This window comes from Tachypleus tridentatus, chromosome 1 (assembly GCF_004210375.1).
Source record: "Tachypleus tridentatus isolate NWPU-2018 chromosome 1, ASM421037v1, whole genome shotgun sequence".
Taxonomy (NCBI): domain Eukaryota; kingdom Metazoa; phylum Arthropoda; class Merostomata; order Xiphosura; family Limulidae; genus Tachypleus; species Tachypleus tridentatus.
Genome location: NC_134825.1, coordinates 34806146 through 34829209, shown reverse-complemented (window position 1 = coordinate 34829209; position 23064 = coordinate 34806146). Strand labels below are relative to the sequence as shown.

At 33.4% G+C, this 23064-nt stretch overlaps 1 protein-coding gene and 1 long non-coding RNA gene across 7 annotated transcripts in view; one reads left to right on the top strand and one right to left on the bottom strand.

Annotated features, from left to right (window-relative positions):
* Positions 1-407, top strand: part of LOC143246052 (uncharacterized) — a 57521-nt gene extending 57114 nt beyond the window's left edge. For 2 of the 6 annotated variants that reach the window (XR_013025770.1, XR_013025753.1), the window contains exon 5: positions 270-407. This is a non-coding gene — a long non-coding RNA (uncharacterized LOC143246052). The remainder of the gene's footprint in view (positions 1-269) is intronic. The other 4 variants (XR_013025767.1, XR_013025758.1, XR_013025747.1 and 1 more) reach the window with 3 other exon arrangements.
* LOC143246029 (brevican core protein-like) lies at positions 6-22699 on the bottom strand. The gene is made up of 4 exons (XM_076492275.1): positions 22626-22699; positions 13863-14275; positions 1777-1903; positions 6-600 (listed from the first exon to the last, which is right to left on the bottom strand). Exons 2-4 carry the CDS (start codon positions 14178-14180, stop codon positions 230-232), a joined length of 816 nt encoding a protein of 271 aa, XP_076348390.1. The 5' UTR covers positions 14181-14275; positions 22626-22699; the 3' UTR covers positions 6-229.
* Positions 22700-23064: the final 365 nt, after the last annotated feature.

Sequence of the window (23064 nt, the reverse complement as noted above, 5' to 3'; positions counted from 1 at the left end):
CTGTGTGTTGTAAACAGAAATTTCAGGAAAGAAAAGTGAATGATGGGTATACAATTTCATAACAATAAATGATGTATGGTCAGGTTCTTAGTTGTAAAACACTGAAATCTGGAAAAATTAATTTTGTGTAATGTTTTGATAAAGTATTGCAATAAAATCCTTTATTTTATCCAATGCTACTTACCAAAGAATAACACCATAAATATTAGTGCAATGTCAAAAACACGTTCTAAGGAATTACAATTTCACACAAGAAGTTTTTGTTATAGTTGCAGGGTAAATCATTCCATTCGTAGTTCCAGACTTCTCTCATCTCCACACAGGGCCCATCTCCTGAAGGCTCCTTTGGAGGATGCCAGTTTGTAAAGCCTGTCGGTGCATATTGCCAAACATTTGATACTTTCCGAACTCCAATCCAAACATATACGTTGGCCAGAGAAGCGAAAATCGTATTATTTAAGAATTCTACTGTAGCTTGATCTTTGATCATGGCCAGGCGGCCTCCATCCAGTTCGCAAGATGTAACTGCTCCAGAGTTATATTTAAATGTTGGATAGAACTTGAAGAACGATCCATCGTGATATTTGTAACCGGCTGGAGCTGAAAGAAAAGACGATAACTAACATGATGTGTAGTCCTGAAATTCAGTCATTTCATTTTAATTATGTAAATTTCATAATCGTTTTTAGCTAGATTATTTTTCGTTTTATTTGAACATTAAGTTTCCAACATCATGAAATTAATGTTGATACTTACTTGTTTAAGTTCTATAACAATATAATGTATATTTTCAACAACAATAAATAGAACGAGAAAATAGTGACCTAAAATAGGCGCAAAGAATAATAGATCTGACCTTTTCTTGGAGAAATGTGTACTAATTAAAACATGACTGAAATGCTGATATCTTGTATTGTATTATCATGATTTGAAATTAACCTTTAAATTAAAGATGTAACATTTTCCTTCACAATTTTATTTCCTGCTTAAATAACTTTTCACCCATTTGCGTGAAATTAAAGCTACCATATGTGATCGACATAGAAGAATGTTCAAAATAGGACATGCACTTAAATTAATATAAAAAAATTGAATTTCTGAAGGTTGTATTTTCACACAAAAGCCTCATCAAAACTGGTCTAATTGAGCAGTAATTCCAGTTTGTTAATCAACAACCTCTTTAATATTAAGATTGCATTCTCCGTCTCAGGTCACTAAAATGGCCATAAATGTTACCTTCACTAAATTTATCTAAAACATGTTACAATGAACTCGAATATTCTAAGTTCTCAGCTGTTGTAACTGGAATGTTATGTTAACTAAACTATATATAAGGTCTTGAAGCATTACGTTGTGAATTATTAATTGAAATGCTTTAAAGTTTTATATTTATAAAAATAGTTTTACAGGATGTTAGTTGTGAAACATGTATGAAAACCATTTTTCCTTTTGCATTTACTCACTGGAATCGACTGCATTAAACATTTAAATTCATTTTTAAATTATTTATTTCTCATTGCAGTAATTATGCAAAACATGTGGTTCTAATGTATTCATCGTTCCAAGGTGTGAAGCGCAATTTTACGATAACGATACTCGAACCATGGACCCTCAATATAACAGTACAGCACGTTAACCTTTTTCAAACCTAGCTTATTTATTTCTAGAAGATTTTTAGTGATTGATTGTACAGGAAATATATGGATCGCTGTTCTTTCTTTCTTATTTATGTTGTTTTTACTCAAATATCACGTCACACCTGACAAATATACTTACGAATTTCACAAAATGTTCCACCAAATCCCAGCAGACAAGTACAGGTAAACTGGTTGTAAATTCCAGCAGTGAATGGCATTTCATAGCAAGTCCCTCCGTTCGTGCAAGGTTCATCAGCACATGTAATCTTAAAAGAAAAAGAAAGTAAAACAAAAAATAGTTTGTGATTTATTATAAATATTCGTCTAGATGTTTTGTGTTGTTGCTTTTTTGTATTTTACAGATCAATTTTGAGTAAGAAAGGAGTGTAAATATACGTTTTTATATTTAATTTAACTTATATTGAATGAAATCCTGCCCAGCTAATAATATCAAGGCTTTAAAGCAGCAAAACACAATTAGAATGCCACACCTTTATAAATGCCATATATTGTGAAGTAATAAGATGTATCTTTAGACAATGAGAAAGATATTAGGCCTGGCATTGCCATATGGTTGAGGAACCCGACTCCTAATTTGAGGGTTACGGGTTCGAATTCCCGTTACACCAAAGATACTCACTCTTTCAGTCGTGGGGGCGTTAAAATGTGGTGGTCAATTCCACTGTTCATTGGTAAAAGAGTAGTCAAAGAGTTGGTGGTGGGTGGTGATGACTAGCTGTCTTCCCTCCAGTGTAATTTACACTGCTAAATTAGGGACGGCCAGCGTAAATATCTCTCGTGTAGCTTTGCGCAAAATAAAAAAAAAAAAATAGAAAAGATACTAAAGATCCAAACGGGATGGAGGGTATTTAAAATAATTTTTTTAGAAATGTAAATTAACCGTCTCGACTTCTCTAAGTGTATTTATTCATAAATTTACTTAATATTAGCATGAAATAAGATTACATCGATAAAATGTACTGTGTTTCGTTTACATTATTCACTTTTAATTGGCATTAAAATAAAAATCCATCTGCTAATTGACTTTTATCAGTCTGTATCGTTTGACATGTTGTGAGTTATATATTGCAAGTAACTCAGTTCAAGCAGATTTTCAAATATAAATTAGGCTTTCCTGTAAATCTAGAACAAGCTCGATATATGAATAATTACAAAAATAACCTTTGAAAATTTTGAAATTATTAAGAAACAAAGGACAACTTGTCAACTTTTGAAAGAAAGTATAACCTTTATAGTGTTATTGCTATCCTGAATCAAACACTAATTGCTACTTTAGTAAGACATGTTTGTTGTCTGAAAAGGTTAGTTGCAATATTTATACAATATCTAGAACAGCTAAAAACCCTCTACCAATTAACACCATAAAAAAATCAGCTGTCGACGTCTTTGATCTTGAAAGACATAATTAACCACAACTAAAACTTTTAATTAAAATCCAAACCTAGTCATATCTACATTACTAAGAAATGTAAGATCAGTGACAACAACATTGAATCATTGTTGATATTTTATAAAGACAGGAGTCCAGTTTAGTCGACCGAAAATGAAAATCTGTTTTCTTTGCCCATGTTGTCACACAACCAATTAAAAAACAATGTATTGATGAAGCACATTTCTCAATTTAAGTATATAAAAACAAGAATAGCCTGATTGTAGTCAGATTTATCTCTTTTCATTGAAATAATTTATTCACGAGTTAAGAAGATCAATATTTTATAAATAATGGTGCTTTAATTATGTATCTATATTTATATAATTAAATATATCTCATACATAGTAATAATACCTTTATTTTATCAAAAAATATGATTTTCATGAGTTTGCCAAAATCGAGTTGTTACAAGCGGTGCAAGTTCCTATCACGTTAGCTGAAATAACGTCTCTAACTATTGTAATATAATAATATTATTAATAATTGCACATTAGTAGTTACAACTTTTTTGTTTTATATAATAAGTGAAAAAAACGATAAGGCTGTTTTAATAATCAGAAGCACGAATGTTCTCATTAATTTACTAACGTTGTAAATACCAATTGCAAAAAAAAAAACTCTCAGTTTGAAACCTAACGATCTTTCAAAGTTATGATTAAAAGTCATTAAAATTCTGAAAGAACACAACACATGGATGATATTCCCACGAAGCATAAATTGACCTAAAAGGGGAATGTTCGTTCTTAGAAATGTTTCGTTTATTTATTTCAATATCTCTCTCTCTCTTTTTAAGGTGTTCTAACACATAGATTATTTAAAACTACTTTCACTTCTGCCCTCTAATTACTCATGTCACGTCAACTTCTTTGGTTGTAGAAATGTTGTCATAAAACTTTTATTTCGTCACTTGATTAGTGTTCATTACAAGTCCTTAAATGACACATCTTTTGCAGTGAAACATATGAATGGCTAGCTCAAAAATAGGGAGGGGCAACACCTTTATAATATTAACATTTTTCGTTGGGCGTGACAATTATTTAATATTAACATTTTACATTAGGCGTGGTAATTATTTAATATTAACATTTTACGTTGGGCGTGATGATTATTTAATATACGTTGTATGAATAGATAAAAATTTCAGAGTAACACAAGCGCAGTAAGAAATAAAATCATTTGATATCTAACAAGTAAACTAACAAAATATTGATTTTCCATCTAATAACAAATTCAATTAACGTTTATATAAAACATATTAACTTAAATTACTTAAACTACTTATGTAGTACGAATTTGTTTCTTCTCAGATCCATATTTAGCATTAGTTTGATTTTGGTTTTTGAATCTCGCGCAGAGCTATACGAGGGCTATCTACGCCAGCCGTACGTAATTTAGCAGCGTAAGACTAAAGGGATATTCAGTATTATCAGTCCATGCAAAATTTAGTCCAGTCTAAACTCACAACTTTAACTTTTCATCTCGAATGTGTAAAAAGTCGTAGTCCTATATTTTCAACATAAAAATGTATTTTTGTGCAACATTTAAATAAAACTAATATATTTTTGAGAACTGTGACAGTGTGGTAAAATTCAAACTTGGTTAAGAAAAATCTAACCACCAGTTATTTTAATTTGTTCTTTCGAGAAAATGTATTAATACTGTAAGATATTTAATCTATTCATGTCTATGATATGTTTACTACCTAAAAATTGACATTTGCAGTTGGATTATTTTAAATTGTTTGATTTGTTTATGTTAAAGATAATCTCATAAATTTTTTTCTTAACTATTAAACATAACACATTTGCGTTAAACCATATCTTTATATGTTTTTCAAATCCTTATTTATTTTTGTCAATTTTTGAAATATTTTATCTGTTTGTAATTAAGTTATACAATAGGCAACTTGTTCTGTGTTTACTACGAGCACCGAAATTCGGTTTTCAAGATATAAATCCAAAGACTTACTGGCGAGTTAGTACAGTTTCCATGAAGTATTTCATTTTATGGTTGGTAATAGTTGTTCAGCCTTGGTACCTTAAGACTGTGCGAATTACTGTAGGATATCAAAGATAATACATCATATCTGCCATAGAGTGATAATTAAAACACCTTTAGCAATCTATATGTAAATAGGTCTTTCCCGGTTGATTTCTTCAGGCTGCGGTTTCGCTAGTTGGTGGATAAGGGTCACTGGGTATCTCATTAACCAATTCACACATACACACTAAGTTTGTTTACTTTTGAATTTCACGCAAAGCTATATCAGGGCTATCTGCGCTAGCTGTCCCTAATTAAGCAGGGTAAGACTAGAGGAAGGCAGCTAGTCATCACTACCCACCGCCAACTCTTGGGCTACTCTTTTACCAACGAATAGTGGGTAAAATTCGTCACATATTAACGCCCCCACTGCTGAAAGAGCGAGCATGTTTGGTGGGAGGGGAATTCGAACCTGCGACCTTCATGCCGGCTCCACACACTAAGTAAATGGTGAGGTATTTGGCTGTCTTGAAATTGATAATAAGTTATCAGTTTGGATTTTAACCTGTCTTTAAAGTTTTATATAGGATTCTTATACTGCCTAGGAAAAATTGCTTTATCTTACTAAGTAATTGAAGAATCTATATTAAGTTAAAGACTCCTTTATTGAATGGCTATATGCTGTAATCTCTAATTATTCAAGTTATTCATTTAGTGAAAATGTTGCTTCTTGATGTAAAATTTAGTGTTACCTAGTGGAATAATTTCTTAAAATTATTATTGAAAGTTTGTAAACTTTTCGCAACAGCTTTATAAACAACCTATTTGATCAGAATCTATAATTTTAAATATTTCATGTATCACGTTAGAACTTATAATCATACGTTAGCAGATTATTAAGTTCATGTTATTCTTTTACATTCTTTGCTAATAATTAATACGTTTTGAAGAATAATCTTGATTTATTTAATGAAATCAAAATTTACAATCTGATAATAAAGTTTAGTGTGCCGGATTCAATGTCGAGTCTTTTTATAATAACATTACTTTGAAGAAAGTAATAAAGTTAAGTTTTGAACTAATCTTTAACAAGTTACGTGGATGATAGAGTAAGCACTTTAAAAAAACAACTAATTATATTCACTTATTCTTAGAGTATCAATGAACGAATGGGCTCGCAATACGTGTGTTTGTGTGTTTTTTCTTACAGCAAAGTCACCTCGGGTTATCTGCTGTGTTCACCGAGAGGAATCGAACCCCTGAATTTAGCGTTATAAATCTGTAGTTTGACCGATGTCCTAGCTAGGGCGGCATGACAAGGTGATTAGTGCGATTGGCTCGTAATCTGAGAGTCACGGCTGCGAATCTCCCTCACATCAAACATGCTCGCCCTTTCAACCGTGGGGTTGTTATAATGTGACGGTAAACCCTACTATTCGTTGGTAAAAAGTAGCCCACCAGGCCTATATTTTAATAAGACGAGCAATAAATATTATATTCTAATTAAACTTTTTGTACAATGCATTTCTGTTTATTTTGTGTGCTTTATGAAGTATTATGCTCAGTACTGTGCTCAATTTTTAGGAATTCCTCTTGTCCGACCCTATTGGAGAACCAGGATAAAATACATTTTCCCAATCCGATTTTATCCCCAACACACCCCTGGTCGTATCTAAGCAGATAGCGTAACATTGTTCAATCCAATGTAGAGTACCAACAAGATGACAGAGTCACTTTTTTAAATGCATTGTTTGTAGTTGTGATAGGAACTTTCAACATAAATGTATTAATTTTCTAATATTTTTCCCTTCATAATCTATATACTAATTTCGTTTAAGGGAACTTTTCTGCGATCTTAATTCATCACCCTCGATTCAATGGCAAATCTGTGGACTTATAATGCTAAAACTAGGGTTTCGATACCTGTAGTAGGAACTTAATAGGTAACTCATTGTGTAGCTTTGTTCTTAACTACAAGTAAATACACTTAATTCATAGTGAATATTAAATTTCAAGTATTTCTTAATTATTTCATTAAGGGCTTTGTTAATTGTGAAGTGCAAAACCACACAATCAGTTATCTATGCAGTGGCCACATCAATAATGAACCCCAAATTTTAGGGTTACAAGCTCTTACCTATGAGACACAGAAAAGAGCGTAAAGAGCGTGATTATATTCAAACTTTCTTGTGGAATAGTGTTTTCCCCAACTATTATGATAGTTAAAAGTAGCTATGTATCCTCATTCAGAGAGCCTATCCACGTACCCCTTTAAGATGTATTTTGAAATTAGGATGTCGTTCTCATTAAACATCGTTTTTCTGTTTAGTTGTCCGTGTACAAACAACATCATATTAAATTTACTTCGAATCGGCTGCATACACAAGTAAAGTAACTTGTAAATCTAGGGACACAGAACAGGTTGAGTGTAGTGGAACCCATGGGTGAGTGTAATATAGTCGTCCATTCGAAGCATACAACAACGATCAGAACTTGTATTTAAAGAATGGACATCTTAATTATTCGTAAGCTTGAATAAGCAAGTGCACAAAACAAAACCCCGGTGGCTCAGCGGTATGTCTGCGTACTTACAATGATAAAAACCGGGTTTCGATACCTGTGGTGGGCAGAGCACAGCTAGCCTATTGAGAAGCTATGTGCTTAATTCAAAACAACAGCAAGATACAAGTGGCTGCTTAAGTTACAAAAGTATTTTCTTCCATTGTCCAACAAGATTTTTATTTAAAAACCCCAAACGATGATTTTAGAACATTTTTTGTTTTCTGTTCATACTACTAAGGTAAATATGAATAAGATATCTGGTTATTCATATATGGCTACTCTCAGTATCTAATTATAATATATTATACCTACCTAGCAATGGTTAAGTTTATATTTACCATTTTATATATATTTTAAAACATTACTACTGATTCTACATGTATTGTAGATTATACTATTCAGAAAGTACTGACTGATTGTTTGGAATTAAACACAAAGCTACGTAATAGTAGATCTGTGCTCTACCAACCACGGGTAGAAATTATCGGTTTATAGCGTTGTGAGTCTACGAAGATACCGCTGTGCCACTGTGGGGTTTTAGAAAGTAAGCTTGCATATATAAATATAAATCTATAATTACTAGGAAATTTTTCTAACTTTTTATACATTACAGACTTAATTTTTAATTTTTGTCATTTGTCAGTTGCAGGCATTGTTTTCTTTAACCTATTTGTATGTTACCACCGAAAGACAAACATGTTTAGCTCATTCTATACCTTGTAATTTTGTCTATCTCATAACAAGTTCACTGTAAGGATATTACAAACTAACCGTCACAGCAGTCCAAATAATATTTTATTATATCTAATGTAATATAATCTAAAAAATAAATTTAATAAATATTTTTATCGTGTTTTGAAACTTGTCGTCATGCTGTATTATTATTATTGAAAAGACCTTTCAAAGCACAACCATATTTTGTAACTACTCTTTGTCACCACACTCACAGCTGCTTTATGAAAACACAAATATCTCTACAACAGTTTAAAGACTTCAGAAAGGTATAAATATTTTTTTATAATCAGGAATAATAATAAGAAGTTAAATAATTATACAGTTTTATATCTGTAGAAACCATAAGTTGTATTTATTGTGTTTACCTTATTTGAAAGACTATTGTAAAAATGAACTTGTTAAGGTGATGACTAGCTATCTTCCCTCTAATTTTAAACTGCTAAATTAGGAAATGCTAGCGCAGATAGCCCTCGTGCAGCTTTGCGCAAAATAAAAAAAACTAACAAAAACAAGATTGATCTAAACAGAAAAAACAAATCACCAGGAAATGACGGAAAACAAGCTCATCAAGAAAGGTACTACGAAATTATTTGACCATCTGTTAGAAATCTATAATTTATCATTTTACTCTGGCTGCATCCCAGTTTCTTGGAAGCAAATATATTAATGTTCCACAAAGAAGGAAAGTCAGCCAATAAATTAAACAGTTATCGAACAATCCGCCTGACCAGCTGTATAGGCAAAATTCTTCAACGTATAATAAGTAACAGACTCTCCACATTTCTGTAGATAACATCAAAATTACTTGAGGAACAAAACGGATTCACAAAATTTAGACAAATAACATATCGCTTAGTTACCCTAACCGACACAACAGTAGACAACTTAACAAAAGAGAATACACTGTCACTTGTTTCCTCGATATCTAGAAGACATTCGACACTGTATGGCATAATGGTCTTCGGTTCCGCATGAGCTAAATGGGACTTTCGCGTGAAATTATTCGCTGGATCTCGAACTTTCTGGAAAACAGAAAATGTAGAGTGAACGTAGGGGGAACTTTCTCGGAGTTCTTCACTCCAGAAGCTGGCGTCCCTCAAGTAGGGGTGGTTAGCTCTGTACACTTCATCATGAATGCGAACAATATGCAAACTTAAAGATCATAATCATGGATACTCATCACAGTCCGCTGATGATGTAGCAATCTGGAAAAGTGCTCCAACACCAGCAATAGCAGCCACAAATATATAACCACAATTAAATAGAATATGTGAATACTGCCAAAAATATAGAATCAAGATAAACACAGAAAAATCCCAACTAGTGACATTTACAAAGTTAACAAAACACCAAAAAGTACAACCACAAATTTACATGAATGGAACACTTCTCCAGACTGCTAAATCCGCAAAATTTTTAGGATTAACTTATGATTCAAAACTTACATGGACAAACCATTTAAATAATATGATAACTAAAGTTTGGCGATGAGCAAATTATACTTGTAGTCTAACTGGCAAAAACAGTGGAGCAAACACTTGACAATATCCTAAAAAATATACAAAACATATATAAGATCTGTAATAGACTATGCAGCCCCAGCATTGATTAATGTAAGTAAAAAACAGTTGAAAACCAAACTACAGACAATACAAATACTCTACTCACGGCGGCATGCAGAGTACCTCATCAAAACTTATACATATATATACAAACATACCAACAATAGCAGATAGACTCCTACATAGAGCAATAAAATATTTAGATAAAAATTGGAGGAAAAATGAACTTCTATGAGATACTGCTTATATGATGAAGATAGTCCTAAACACCTTCCCTGTTAACTAATACATTAGATCAATAAGAATAAATAACTGAAAAATTAAAAATAATAATAATTAAAGAAATAAAATAAAAACAGGCCACCTATGAACTAGATATTGAGGAGCTTATGTAAATGGTTTCAGTTAATCCACTCTAATGGATTGTTTGTTTGTTTTTCGAATTTCGCACAAAGCTACTCGAGGGCTATCTGTGCTAGCCGTCCCTAATTTAGTAGTGTAAGACTAGAGAGAAGGCAGCTAGCCATCACCACCCACCGCCAGCTCTTGGGCTACTCTCTTACCAAAGAATTGTGGGATTGACCGTCACATTATAACGCCCCCACGTCCGAAAGGGCGAGCATGTTTGGCGCGACGGGGATGCGAACCCGCGACCCTCAGATTACGAGTCGCACGCCTTAACATGCTTGGCCATGCCTGGCCCACTCTAATGGAAGTGCGAGTTATTGTAGAACTGTAAAGAAAAATAGTACAATCGCACCAAATTAATTGGTGAATGATACACTGACATTGCCCTGATAGGGACCTGAGCACGTACGGATTACTCAAGGCCCTCATGTAATATTTATTAATACATTAAACAGCTTAGATAAATAAAGAAAAGGAAGGAGGAAGAGGTGAGCCTCCTGGGTATATATAAATACCCAAACAACGAGAAAGAGATTGTTTTGTTTTTTGAATTTCGCACAAAACTACTCGAGAGCTATCTGCGCTAGCCGTCCCTAACTTAGCAGTGTAAGACTAGAGGGAAGGCAGCCTAGTCATCACCACCCACCGCCAACTCTTGGGCTACTCTTTTACTAACGAATAGTGGGATTGACGGTCACATTATAACGCCCCCACAGCTGAAAGGGCGAACATGTTTGGTGCGATAGGGATGCGAACCCGAGACCCTGAGATTACGAGTCGCACGTCTTAACACGCTTGGCCATGCCAGGCCAACGAGAGAGAGAGATTGATCTAAAAACAAAGAACAAACATTGGTTTACTTCAAGTGAGATACAGTTTTTATCACATTTATGTTGTTAAACACAAACACGCTTTCTACATTTTACGTACATTTCCTGGCCTAATGTAACAACAGTTTTGCAACAACTGGTTATTATGAATTTAAATAGAAGTTTAATAAATACTCTGATTTTCGTTTTAGTTTGCAGATTGTTTTTTTTTTTTTTACTATCTAACGGAATGAAGTTGAGTGTTTCTTAATATAATATACAAAAAGTTTAGGCTTGTCACTCTAATTTAGTTTAGCCTATTGAATAACTGACTTCTAATTATTATTTCTTTGCATAGAGAACATTATGTAAATATTTGGTTTGTTCGCAAGTTCGCGCAAAGCTACACAAGCGCTATCTTCGTTATCCGTCCCTAAATTATGTAGTGAAAGACTAGAAGGTTTGGTTTTTGGTTTTGGAATTTCGCACAAAGCTACTCGAGGGCTATCTGTGCTAGCCGTCCCTAATTTAGTAGTGTAAGACTAGAGGGAAGGCAGCTAGTCATCACCACCCACCGCCAACTCTTGGGCTACTCTTTTATCAACGAATAGTGGGATTGACCGTCACATTATAACGCCCCCACGGCTGGGAGGGTGAGCATGTTTTGCGCAACGCGGGCGCGAACCCGCGACCCTCAGATTACGAAGCGCACGCCTTAACGCGCTAGGCTATGCCATGCCTGACTAGTAGGAAGGTAGTTAGTTATCACCATCCAACGTCAACTATTGGTTACTTTCTTAGCAACAAATAATAGGATTTATTTAATATTATAGCTTTTCCATGACTGAAAGGGTTTGGTGAGACGAGAATTCGAACCCGCAACCCGCAGGTTACAAGTCGAGCACCCCTTAATCAACTGACCATTCCATATTCTTATGTAAAGAAAGATGACAGATAAATTTAGCTCTAAAAATTTTCACGACAGAAATTAACAGAATATTTGACAGTGTTTATTTTTACTTTAATTGAAATACGTCATAACACAATCAAGTTTGTGTAATTTTAAATACACAAAAAAGAAGTTTACAAAATAGTTTAAAAACCGTAACTTAGATGATCAAATAGAATTTTTAAGTTGTTTGCCCTAAAACATACTGACTCACTTTGGTTTGTTTTTTTTAATTTTGCGAAAAGCTACACGAGTACTATCTAGGCCTGTCGTCCGTAATTTTGCAGTGTAAGACTAGAGGGAAGGCAGTTAGTCATCACCATCCACCGCCGACTCTTGGGCTACTCTTTTACCAACGAATTGTGGGATTGACGGGGATTCGAACCTGCAACCCTCAGATTACGAGTCGAACGTCTTAACCTGCCTGGCCGTGCCGGGCGACTCACTTTGGTGGCTCAACAGTAAGATTGGGGACTTTTAGTTCTGAAATTCCAGACTCGATCCTTATGGTACTTACAGTCCATTAGTTAGTCATCACCATCCAACGTCAACTATGAGTATTTTAGTTTAAAAACAATGGATGTATAAACATTCTACGTGCATTTCAACACCAATCTCTAGTAAAAACGTTTTGTAACTGTTATAAAGGTAACTGAAACCTTAATTTCAAGTTTAGCAATACAATAGTATCAGAAATGTGTCCTATTTTATAAGATTGCACTTACCATTTATAAGTCCTACCATTTTTATGAACAATATTTTGAATTCTTACCGTATATTATAAAGTTATAATGTTTGTTATTGCAATAACAAACATCTTAAATATAAATGACACCGAACTTGAACAAATAATGCCCATAATTCGTGCATTTGTTGGCAAATACAATATGGTGAAATAATGGAAACATGTTGAAAAACATTAGTATAGAACTTAAGAAAGGACTGTCTTTATTTTTATGGTTTGTTTTTATAAACCCACGAGCTCTTAATGTTTAAAATTTCATTTTGTGCTTATCAACAGAAATATGTGGATACATAAACTTTCGTAGAAATTACCAAATGTCTATCATACTGTGCAACTTTGAGAAAGAGCTCACTGAAACCAAACTTTTATTCTGGAATGAAAATCAAAACGTTGATAAGTCATTAAAATTTTGGAAGAAAAGCTTAACAGCAGTAGTTCAACAGAAAATTCATCTGGAATTATTGATATAAAACAATTGTTAAACACAAAAGAATGTATTACAAGCATAATAATAGGTAGGCAAAGATCGATTCACAAAAATATGGGAAAGTTTTATTGCTGGTGAAACATACTACAGGTACCTGAAGAAGACAGACCAAGGTAGTATTTTCCACCATCAATAAAACTCTCCCTTAAGTTTATAAATCGTTATTTGCCTATCTGTAAATATATTCCCACAATGTGCTTCCTGACTTAGGATTATAAACATGCTTAAAATAGTATAATGTTGACAATAGCCTGAGAAAGTTAATGCCAAGTCACAGTGGATATTTTATAGATATATATATATATAGTGTTTTAGCTGTTAGTACGTCTCAGTTAAGACTAAACTACATACTGACAAATACTATACATACTTCTGCGGTCACCTCCAAAACCTATAGTACATTTTATATCTCATATTATAGCCTGCACCCTGGGGATCCCTTCGATTGGTGCAACGTTTTTGATTTTTCTTTGGGCTTGTTAAGTATATATATATATGCATTGCTTTTGAACACATGCTATATTTTTCTACTTACAATTTTAGCTGACACAGAGAAGGCGTTGCGACTTTCGAAGTCGTTTTCGGAAATTGCATCCACCATTTGACAGTGACCTAACTGATGACCGTAGTTGAAGCCCCGACAGGTATCATCGGCAGTACATAGTGTGGTACATTGTATCATGCTGCTTATAGTAAAGGGAGAGCCCTGGTGTTTTGTCATTTGGTATTGAGCAGTGGCCACTTTAATAAATTTTACATTTTTCAATGAATAAAACTGCGGAAAAAGTAAAGCTATGATTAATATTGAAACCGTTGTTTTTGTCGTTGCGTTGAACCTGTAAGAAGAAAACATTTCCTTAGTTTCCTTCCTCCAAACTCAAATTCAAATGGCCTTTTGGTTTGAAGCTTACTGACGAGCCAAATTTCTAGTCGCTTGTTATTGTTAACCTGTAAAACACATAAAAAACAAACACTTCTATAAATTTGTAATAACTTATTGATATAATGTTAACCCAAATGAAATGCCGTAATGTTTTAGTCAATGTTTGTTAACTTTATTGTTGTTTTAATTCCCGAAGTCTCTATACCAAAAACACTAAGGAGGATGTGAACGAACATACACTCTGTATAAACATACACTCTATATAAACAAGTTTTAAGTAACATATTTTATGCATATTACTTATTAACGATGTCACGCAATCATGTTTTGGCGTGGAAATCTGGCCGTATGGATTGAAAGTAGTACGTATTCGAGAGACGCGTATGGGTTTAAACATACTCTACAGGGTGGCCCGTAAGTTCCAACCCATCCATATATCTTATGTATCCAGTGTATCTGTGTGCTGTCCCTCATTCTCGCTGCATGATATTATGCGACGCCATGTTCTGTGAGACATTTTCATCAACATAGCAGGGGTTATTGTTCCAAATGCCGCGGTAACAGCTGTCTTCAACTCATCATTAGTATTATAACGTTGTTTAAACACAATGTCCTTTATGTATCCCCAAAGAGAGTTATCACATGTTGTGAAGTCCGGACTTCTTGCGGGCCATTTCATGGATGCCGGGGATGTTACAGAATCACGACCTATCTATTTGTCTGGAAAAGTGTCATTAAGATAATCTCGCACAGTGAAGGCATAATGAGCCGGAGCTCCATCTTGTTGAAACGAAACTACTCTCTGATTCCAAGTTCATCGAGTTTCGGTATAAACCATTGTTGTAACATGTTTAGATATGAGGTATGATTTACTGGCCCGTTAAGTATGGTCCAATAAACGACGCGCATTAAGTGCTACTCACATCGTGACATGCGGAGTGTTGTATTCAATTTCTTCATAATAATGAGGATTCTCCTTTGCCAAGAAGTAAACATTTCGTGCTCGACTCGAACGGTAAATTGCGCAAATGGTTCTTGTCAATATCTGGAGTACAAAGAACCATCGTTAGTTCGAACACCAATAATTCTGATAATGCTTCGTGTAGATAAATATCCACAGTGATAAATGTATTTAATAATATGCATATTTGCATTCCATTAACTGAACACCCATTTCTTATAACACACATGCGTTTCCTGTAAATACATGATTCAGTAATCTGTAGATGGCTTCATCAGAGTTATATTAGGATTGATCAGAACATTCCTATTCTTCTTATAATTATTATTATAATTATTGACAACAAACAGTGGATACCAGATTAAAACAATGTTTACTAAGAACGACCTTCTGGTAAGGATGGACGTATAAACTATTACATGTATCGAGAGGTCGTCAGTCATCTATGCTTTAGTCAAGTGACAGTGCTACAAAACGAAGACTCCCTAGTGGCACAGCGGTGTCTGCATACTTACAACACTTGAAACCAGGTTTCAATATCTGTGGTGGGCAGAGCACATATAGCCCATACTCTAGCTTTGCGTTTAATTTCAAACAGAAAACAAAGACGCATAGAAATATGAACAATATTATAAAGTCAGGTTTATACAAGAAAGCAATCCATGTACTAGGTATTTTGTATTTTACAAGTCATTGGTTTCAAAGAAAATTTACGTAAAAATGATGACGTAATAAGATATTTTGATTACGCAATTAATACAATTATTGAAAGTACATGAAACAGTTAACTGGTAGATTTATTGTACACACTTATCTGCTTTTCTTTACTAGTTGTGTGTCTACTCTTATAAATTTCCATTTTTAAATTTATCGATCAATTCTGCATGCTATTAATAGAACATTCATTGTATTCAAAGTGACTGATTCGAAACTCGGATGTCCCGATATCCGAAAAAACTGCTTCAGTAAAAACGCTCTCGGAATGAGGTTCTCTGTACATATGAGACTTCGTTTTGATCAAAGACATAGCTTTAAAACAATACTGTTTTCCAAAATGAAACCAATCTTGAGAATTCAGTCAACAGTTCTCGATCCTTCTTCAGGTGTAATGGTAAAACTAGTTAAAGACGTATGGTTGTGGAGGTAGTTGTAAAAAAAAACACAATTTGTGCTGTTAAAGGCTCGTTTTTTTGTTTGAAATTAAGAACAAAGTTTTGGGCACCGTTCACCACGGGTAAACGGGTATCGAAATTTGGTTTCTGGCATTTTAAATCTGCATACATTTCGCTGTGCCCTTTGGGGTGCTGCTGATAAATGAGTTACAAACAATGAGTAATTGCGACTAAATAGTGATTTAATTAACGGTACATTATCACAGAGAATACAAAAAAAACAGGAACTTTGAACAAAACGCTAGTAATAGATATAAGAACTATTTCCACTGCGTAGCAAACGCAAACTAACGTGACAGGGGTTTAGTTTAGAAAGAGAGAAATCTGAAGAATTATCTCTCCAACTGGGGTGATCAGGAACGTTGTGGTTTCTCTTCGTCCCCTCTCGTGAAAGATTATTGAAATTTGCATGGGGTTATTGCCTTTCTTTTATTTTGACTCTTTTTGGGTGAAGGAGTGAGGTTGGTATAATACTCATCAGCGAGATAAAGGGAGACCAGCCAGACCAGATCCCAAAAAGCAGATGTCAAAGCAAATATGAACATGCACGCGAGACGATCCAATTTAGGGCATGGCAATATGATGCCTTGGCTGGGATCTAAAGATTTGGATGTGGGGGGGGGGGGAACGGGAGTGCCCGAGAAAACCCACTTTCACAGGACAGGCGCCGAAAGATTTACCTGTCCTGTGCCCGAGACCTCCACTGCGTAAAACATCTTATCTTGTTTTTATGCTGGCGTAAACTATGCCAATGAGCAGTTGTGAAATAGCAGTGAAAATGTGTTATTTCGCATGTCAAGCCAGGTTGTTTGTTTTCGTGCCGACCTTTTTAGTTTTGTATAAACTCACAGTTTCAAAGATGTTAGGACTGGCATTATGGCAGAAGGTGTTCCATCGGACTCTTTAACACCGTGATATATTTTCAGCCATATTTATTGTATGTTTGGGATTGTTGTTTTACTGGAAGATGAATTCATACTCTCACAAATCTATTTTTTGTAGGAATGGTTTAATTAATATAAAACTATATGTATACATGTCAGTAGTTAAAATTATGCCATTGGTGAGGGTTCAGCCTTAAAATTGTTCTCATCTGCTACCATGATTCCTTTTTCAACCTTTTCTTTTCGTTACGTCTTCTCAGCTATGATTTTTAACTAATTTATGATTAATTCATTAAAATTTATATGCTACTGTTTTATATCTGTCTTCTTGTTTGTGTAACTAGCATATTGTATTCGATTGTTACTTTATTTCTAAGATATTTAACGTCACTTTTGGAAAGTGACCTTTTATTTTGACCACTTGTACTATTAATATAGTTTTGTTTTACGTAACTTCTTCAAAATCTTGCATCAAATGGGGATTCGAACCTGCGACCCTTGGATTAGGAGTCGAGTGCCTTAACTACCTGGCCATGCCGGGCACTCAAAAGGTTAGAGGGAAGGCAGCTAGTTATCACCACCCACCACAAACTCTTGGGCTACTCTTTGACCAAGAATAGTGGTATGAACACAACATTATAACGCCCCCATAGCTGACAGGGAGAGCATATATGGTGTGAAGGAGATTCGAATCCATGACCCTGAGATTTGGAGTTGAGTGCCCTAACAATTTGGCTATGCCGAGCCAAGCATAGTGAAGTCGGCTATTTTAGAATATATATCGTGTTGTTCTTTTCAGAGAAATGTAAATGTATTGAATCGTACAATCACCAAAATATAAAGTGTTACAAGTTAATTTGTCATAAATGTGAATAACATTGCCAGGTTTCTGATTCCCAGTAAACCACAATATCATAAATACGATCTCTGAAGTGTATCTCAAAAAGTTAAACATTTAGCATGATGTTGTCATGTAGAGTGAATGTTGACTGGAGTTGAATAATGTGAATAAGTGGTTCTTTTAATTCTACTTAAAAACATATTAAAACTGAAAGCTGAACAAATAGCAACAAAAATATTACTATTTTCTCTATCATTAGTTTCTCTACCTTAATATTTTCATCAAAATAGTGAATGTTTTTTTCCAAAACGGTGCGTCTGGAAACAGTGTGCCAGTTTTATGGACTTTTTTATGTTTAAATAAAGAGCAATAAATTTCAGTTGTTTTGTTTCAAATGTCATACAGTATGATTAATTGGGAAGATAACGTTGGGAAGAAATTCACAGTAAATTGTTAAGATTGTTCAACTGAGTTAAGAGTGAATCATTACACTGCACAACAATTGTTTTGAAAAGTTTTGCTTCCTGAAAAGTTTTTGCTGATTGTGACAGGTATCTGGTGATATGTACAAATATAGTTTTGGTTTTGCTTCATCGCGTAGGAACTCTGAGAAATAGACAGTTAACTGTTTACCGGCAATAACGTATTTAATTGCGTTTATGTTTCTAATACGCTATTAAGTTCAACATAATTAAAAGTGTTTTGCTCCTGATTTTCGTTTGTATTCAATGTCCGGCGCATCACGTTGCAGAGTCCAACAGTAGTCAGCAAACATTGACGGATTCCAGTTGCCCTGATATCGTTTTTCCATTGTAGCAAAACTGAAAATTTAGAAAACGTACGTGATGGACAAATTTAGATGTGATTAGCAGCCAAAAATCTATAATGAACACCCAACAGTGTTCAAGAAGCAAAATCTTTGTTGTGCAGTGTTATCAAAAGTATTAATCATATGGGAACGTTTTAACATGTTAAATACTGATATCAGGGAGAAAGTCATATTCATCAAATGTTACTGAGTTACGTATTATAGATAAGTTTACAGTTAAGAATTGAACTTTTGCATTGCCGGAAACTAATATTATCAGATTATGCTCCATTCATAAATCTAGATTTCAAATAATGCATTCATGAAGTCAATTTTTACTTGTGAGTAAAGATTCTACATGCAAAAGAGTTTATATTATTTTGATATATCCTGAAATTCGACGAAATGGTTTTTAAACAATAGTAATTAATTTCTGATCTCTACGTAACACGTTAATAGATCATCTTAAAAATAATAATCATTAGATCCCGGTAAGCACAGATTTCATCATTGACAACAGGAAAAAAGGACGTTGGTCTCTTTTATATTTAAAAAGTTTTATTCGACGCTAGAGCTATGTATATGTTGTTACATTCATTTTAAAAAATACCATACTTTCTTAAATATAATTGTATATAATAAAGAACTATCAACATTTGTTAGAAGCTCCATGATTTCAAAACTTTTAGAAGCAGGGAAAGAAACTTACGCCTTTTTGAAACCATATTAATTATTCATAAGTATAATAAGAAATACACTTCCTCAAATATCAATACACATTTAGAAAATGTACATAAAAATATTATTTACAACATTTAATACTACAGATGATTAATTTATAATAAATGCCAAGCTTTAATAAGTACAATGCATTTGATGCTGAAAATATAAAGACAAAGGTGAAGTCACTTACAACAATTTGAAAAATGAGTACAATCAATCAACACTGAAAAAATGTTTTATATTTTAATGTAATCCACTTATTTCTATTTATATCAGTGTTCGTTGACAATATTTACCAGTAGGAATGTCAATCTCGAATCTTTAATAAGAAAAACTGTTAAATTTATACACGTGTTTCAGGCACTATATGAATATGTTGAATAGTTTCCTGCAGACTGTTCCTGCATTTAGTCTGGTTTTGGTTTGTTTGTAATTTCGCGCAAAGCTACACGAAGGCTATCTGCGCTATCTGTCCCTAATTTACCAGTGTAAGACTAGAGGGAAGGCAGCTAGTCATCAACTCTTGGGCTACTCTTTTACCAACGAACAGTGGGATTGACCGTCACATTGTAACGCATGTTTGGTGTGACGGGGATTCGAACCCGCGACCCTCAGATTACGAGTCGAACCCACCTAGCCATGCCGGGCCTGGTTTTGGAAACGACTCTGTGCTCAGTTCTTCATCAGGTTTCTTATGAGCACGTTTCATGTTTTTACACAATCCATATAGAAACGAAGGAGCATTAGCAGTAAGTGAAATTCTTAAATTTGAAAGGAGATCTCTGGATATTAAACAATGTTTTTATTCGCAATAAATAACTACTTATATCCTAATTTAATTAGTAAGACTATGTATCTGGTATTGTCATATTTTCTATTACAAATTCAACAAGCTATATGATACTATTGCGTGTGAATATTTTACAACCATATAAAATTCGATAATTTTTTATAGATTTTTACTTTTACTTTAAAACTATTACAAATAATGGTTTAAATACACCATATAAATTGCAACTGAGCGATATTATTGACCACACCAAATCATTTTTAAGATATGTGATTATTCAGCGATATATATATATATATATAAATCACACTGGAATTCTCTACTCAACAGAAGGAAATTGTGTATATATGTTAAACATTTTTGTTCTCTAGAAGCTAGAGATCTCTTAGTTGGAGAAAGTTATTTATTTAATAATGCGTTAAGAGTATCCCTGTGGAAATGATTATACAGCAAAATATTATTGTCATTTTTCTCACTAGGTGGTACAAAGAGTATGAAACGTTTAAACCTATATAACTACTGTGCGGCTTTGTCATGTGTTTCACATACTTTTCTGGATATCTATAGAAAGTAAAGTTAACTTAATCTATCCCATTAGATGTTGTATAGAAACTAATAATTAAAATTTAATATCTCAGAAATGTTCTATTAAAACATTCATTTTAATAAAAGTCATTTTTTTTAATATTATCAATTTAAAAAATAATTAATCAATCAAAGCGGAGCTCATTTTAAAAGCAATTAATTTAAATAAATATTACAAAACTTTTAAAACTGTAATAATATTAAAATTTGGCAATTTTTATAATTTTGTTTTTTTACAGTAAAATATGTAGTTTACTTCGAACAGAGTAATTAAAGTTAAACATAATTATTTGATATGTTTTAGACACCCTTAAGCAATCGTTACAGAACTGTTACTCAACCTTTTACTGTTGCAATGCATTGTGATAACTAGTGCTTGTCGTTATAGCTTGCTTCCCAGAGGTTCAGCGGTATGTTTGCTGACTTACAACACTAAAAACCGGGTTTTGAAACCCGTGGTGGGCAGAGCACAGATAGCCCATTGAGTAGCTTTGTGCTTATTTCAAAACAACAACAACAATCGTTATAGCTTTATATAAAATTCAGCTTTTTGTCTAGGTAATATAACGAAACAACACTGCAGCTATTCCATTATAATTTATTTTGAATCTCTAAAATAAAGGATACACAAAAACATTTTTATTATTTAGTTGTTTAATTATATTCTATAAATGTTAGTTTTAAACTATACAAAAACAGTCTTCTCTCCTTATAAGATTACAAATCAAATTGATCAAAAGATATGTAAGAAAACAGTTTTTCATTTTCTTTATCGTATATTTTCTTTCTTTTTTGTTCTTTTTTATACGATATATAAACTAGGACAAGGCAGGTAAAAAGTAAAACAACACAAATTCCACCGACAGCAAGAAGTAAATTTCCGTAAAAAGGTTTTCTATTTACCACAAGTTTTGCTTGTGCTGTGGCATTATAATCACAACATTTTGTTGCTATATTTATGGTACAGAGATAAATACCTGAATCATCAGTTGCTGTATTTTGCAGTATCAATTTACCTACGTTATGGTTTTGGTTCTCTGATGTACACTGAATTCTGTTGCTTGTGAAATTGGTATCTCCTTGACTACATAATTCTTCGATCTCTTTTATCCATTTGAACCGAATATTGCTTACGTCGTTTTCTAAAGAACAGTAGAAAACAATATTATGCCCTTCCTCTTCACGTATTGTACGTGGATTTATCCTGACTTTCAGGTCATTACAACAACCGTTGTAATGTGTAGTATTTGATGTTACTGTAGTTTCATAAGACATTGTGCCATCTGTTGTTATTATTCTGCTCTTTTCAGTTGTAGATTTCACTTTAGGAGTTCCAGTTGTTGTTTCCTTGGAACTTTTCAATGTTGTTTTCATAAGGGTTGTGGAAGTTTTCATGAAACTGACAGTAGTTTCAGTGATCTTCCGATCATTTCCTTCGTCTGTTGAATATAATAAATAACGATGATTTTTGTTGTGTTGTTTTGCGATACCTTGAGGTTCACTGTCGTTTGGTAGAACAAAATCATTTTGCTTTGTTTGCACCACTGCTTCATTTAGGATAATCCCAAGAAAATTTCGACCTTCTTCAGCTCTAAAACTCTCTGTCACGCTTATTAACAACATCTCGAGAAAATATATAAAACAGACAAACCTTGCACACACCATTTTGCATGAGAAACATACACCATTTTATCTTTTACAGGAAGGAAAATAGCTACACTTTGTTTCGTAAAGTATTTCATAACTGTTAATTTTCTTATCTAGTATTTGAAATTATCAGAGCAAAGAGCAAAGTTTACATTATTCGATTCTTGTCAGTGCTAATGTCTATGTTGTATATAACTGTAAGACAGTTATCTACTTACAGGAGTATAAGAGCACAATTTACTGACATGTTCTAGAGAAAACTACATTTGCAAAAGTAAGATTATGTGAAGTACCTATAATAATCATAATATTATATATATATATATACAATTAAATATGATCAATATATCTTTAAACTGAATTGTAACGTATTTTTAATTGCTAAGGGGATAGGTATCTATCACCCTTACTTAATGATGCTGTATCATAAATAATTAAATCAT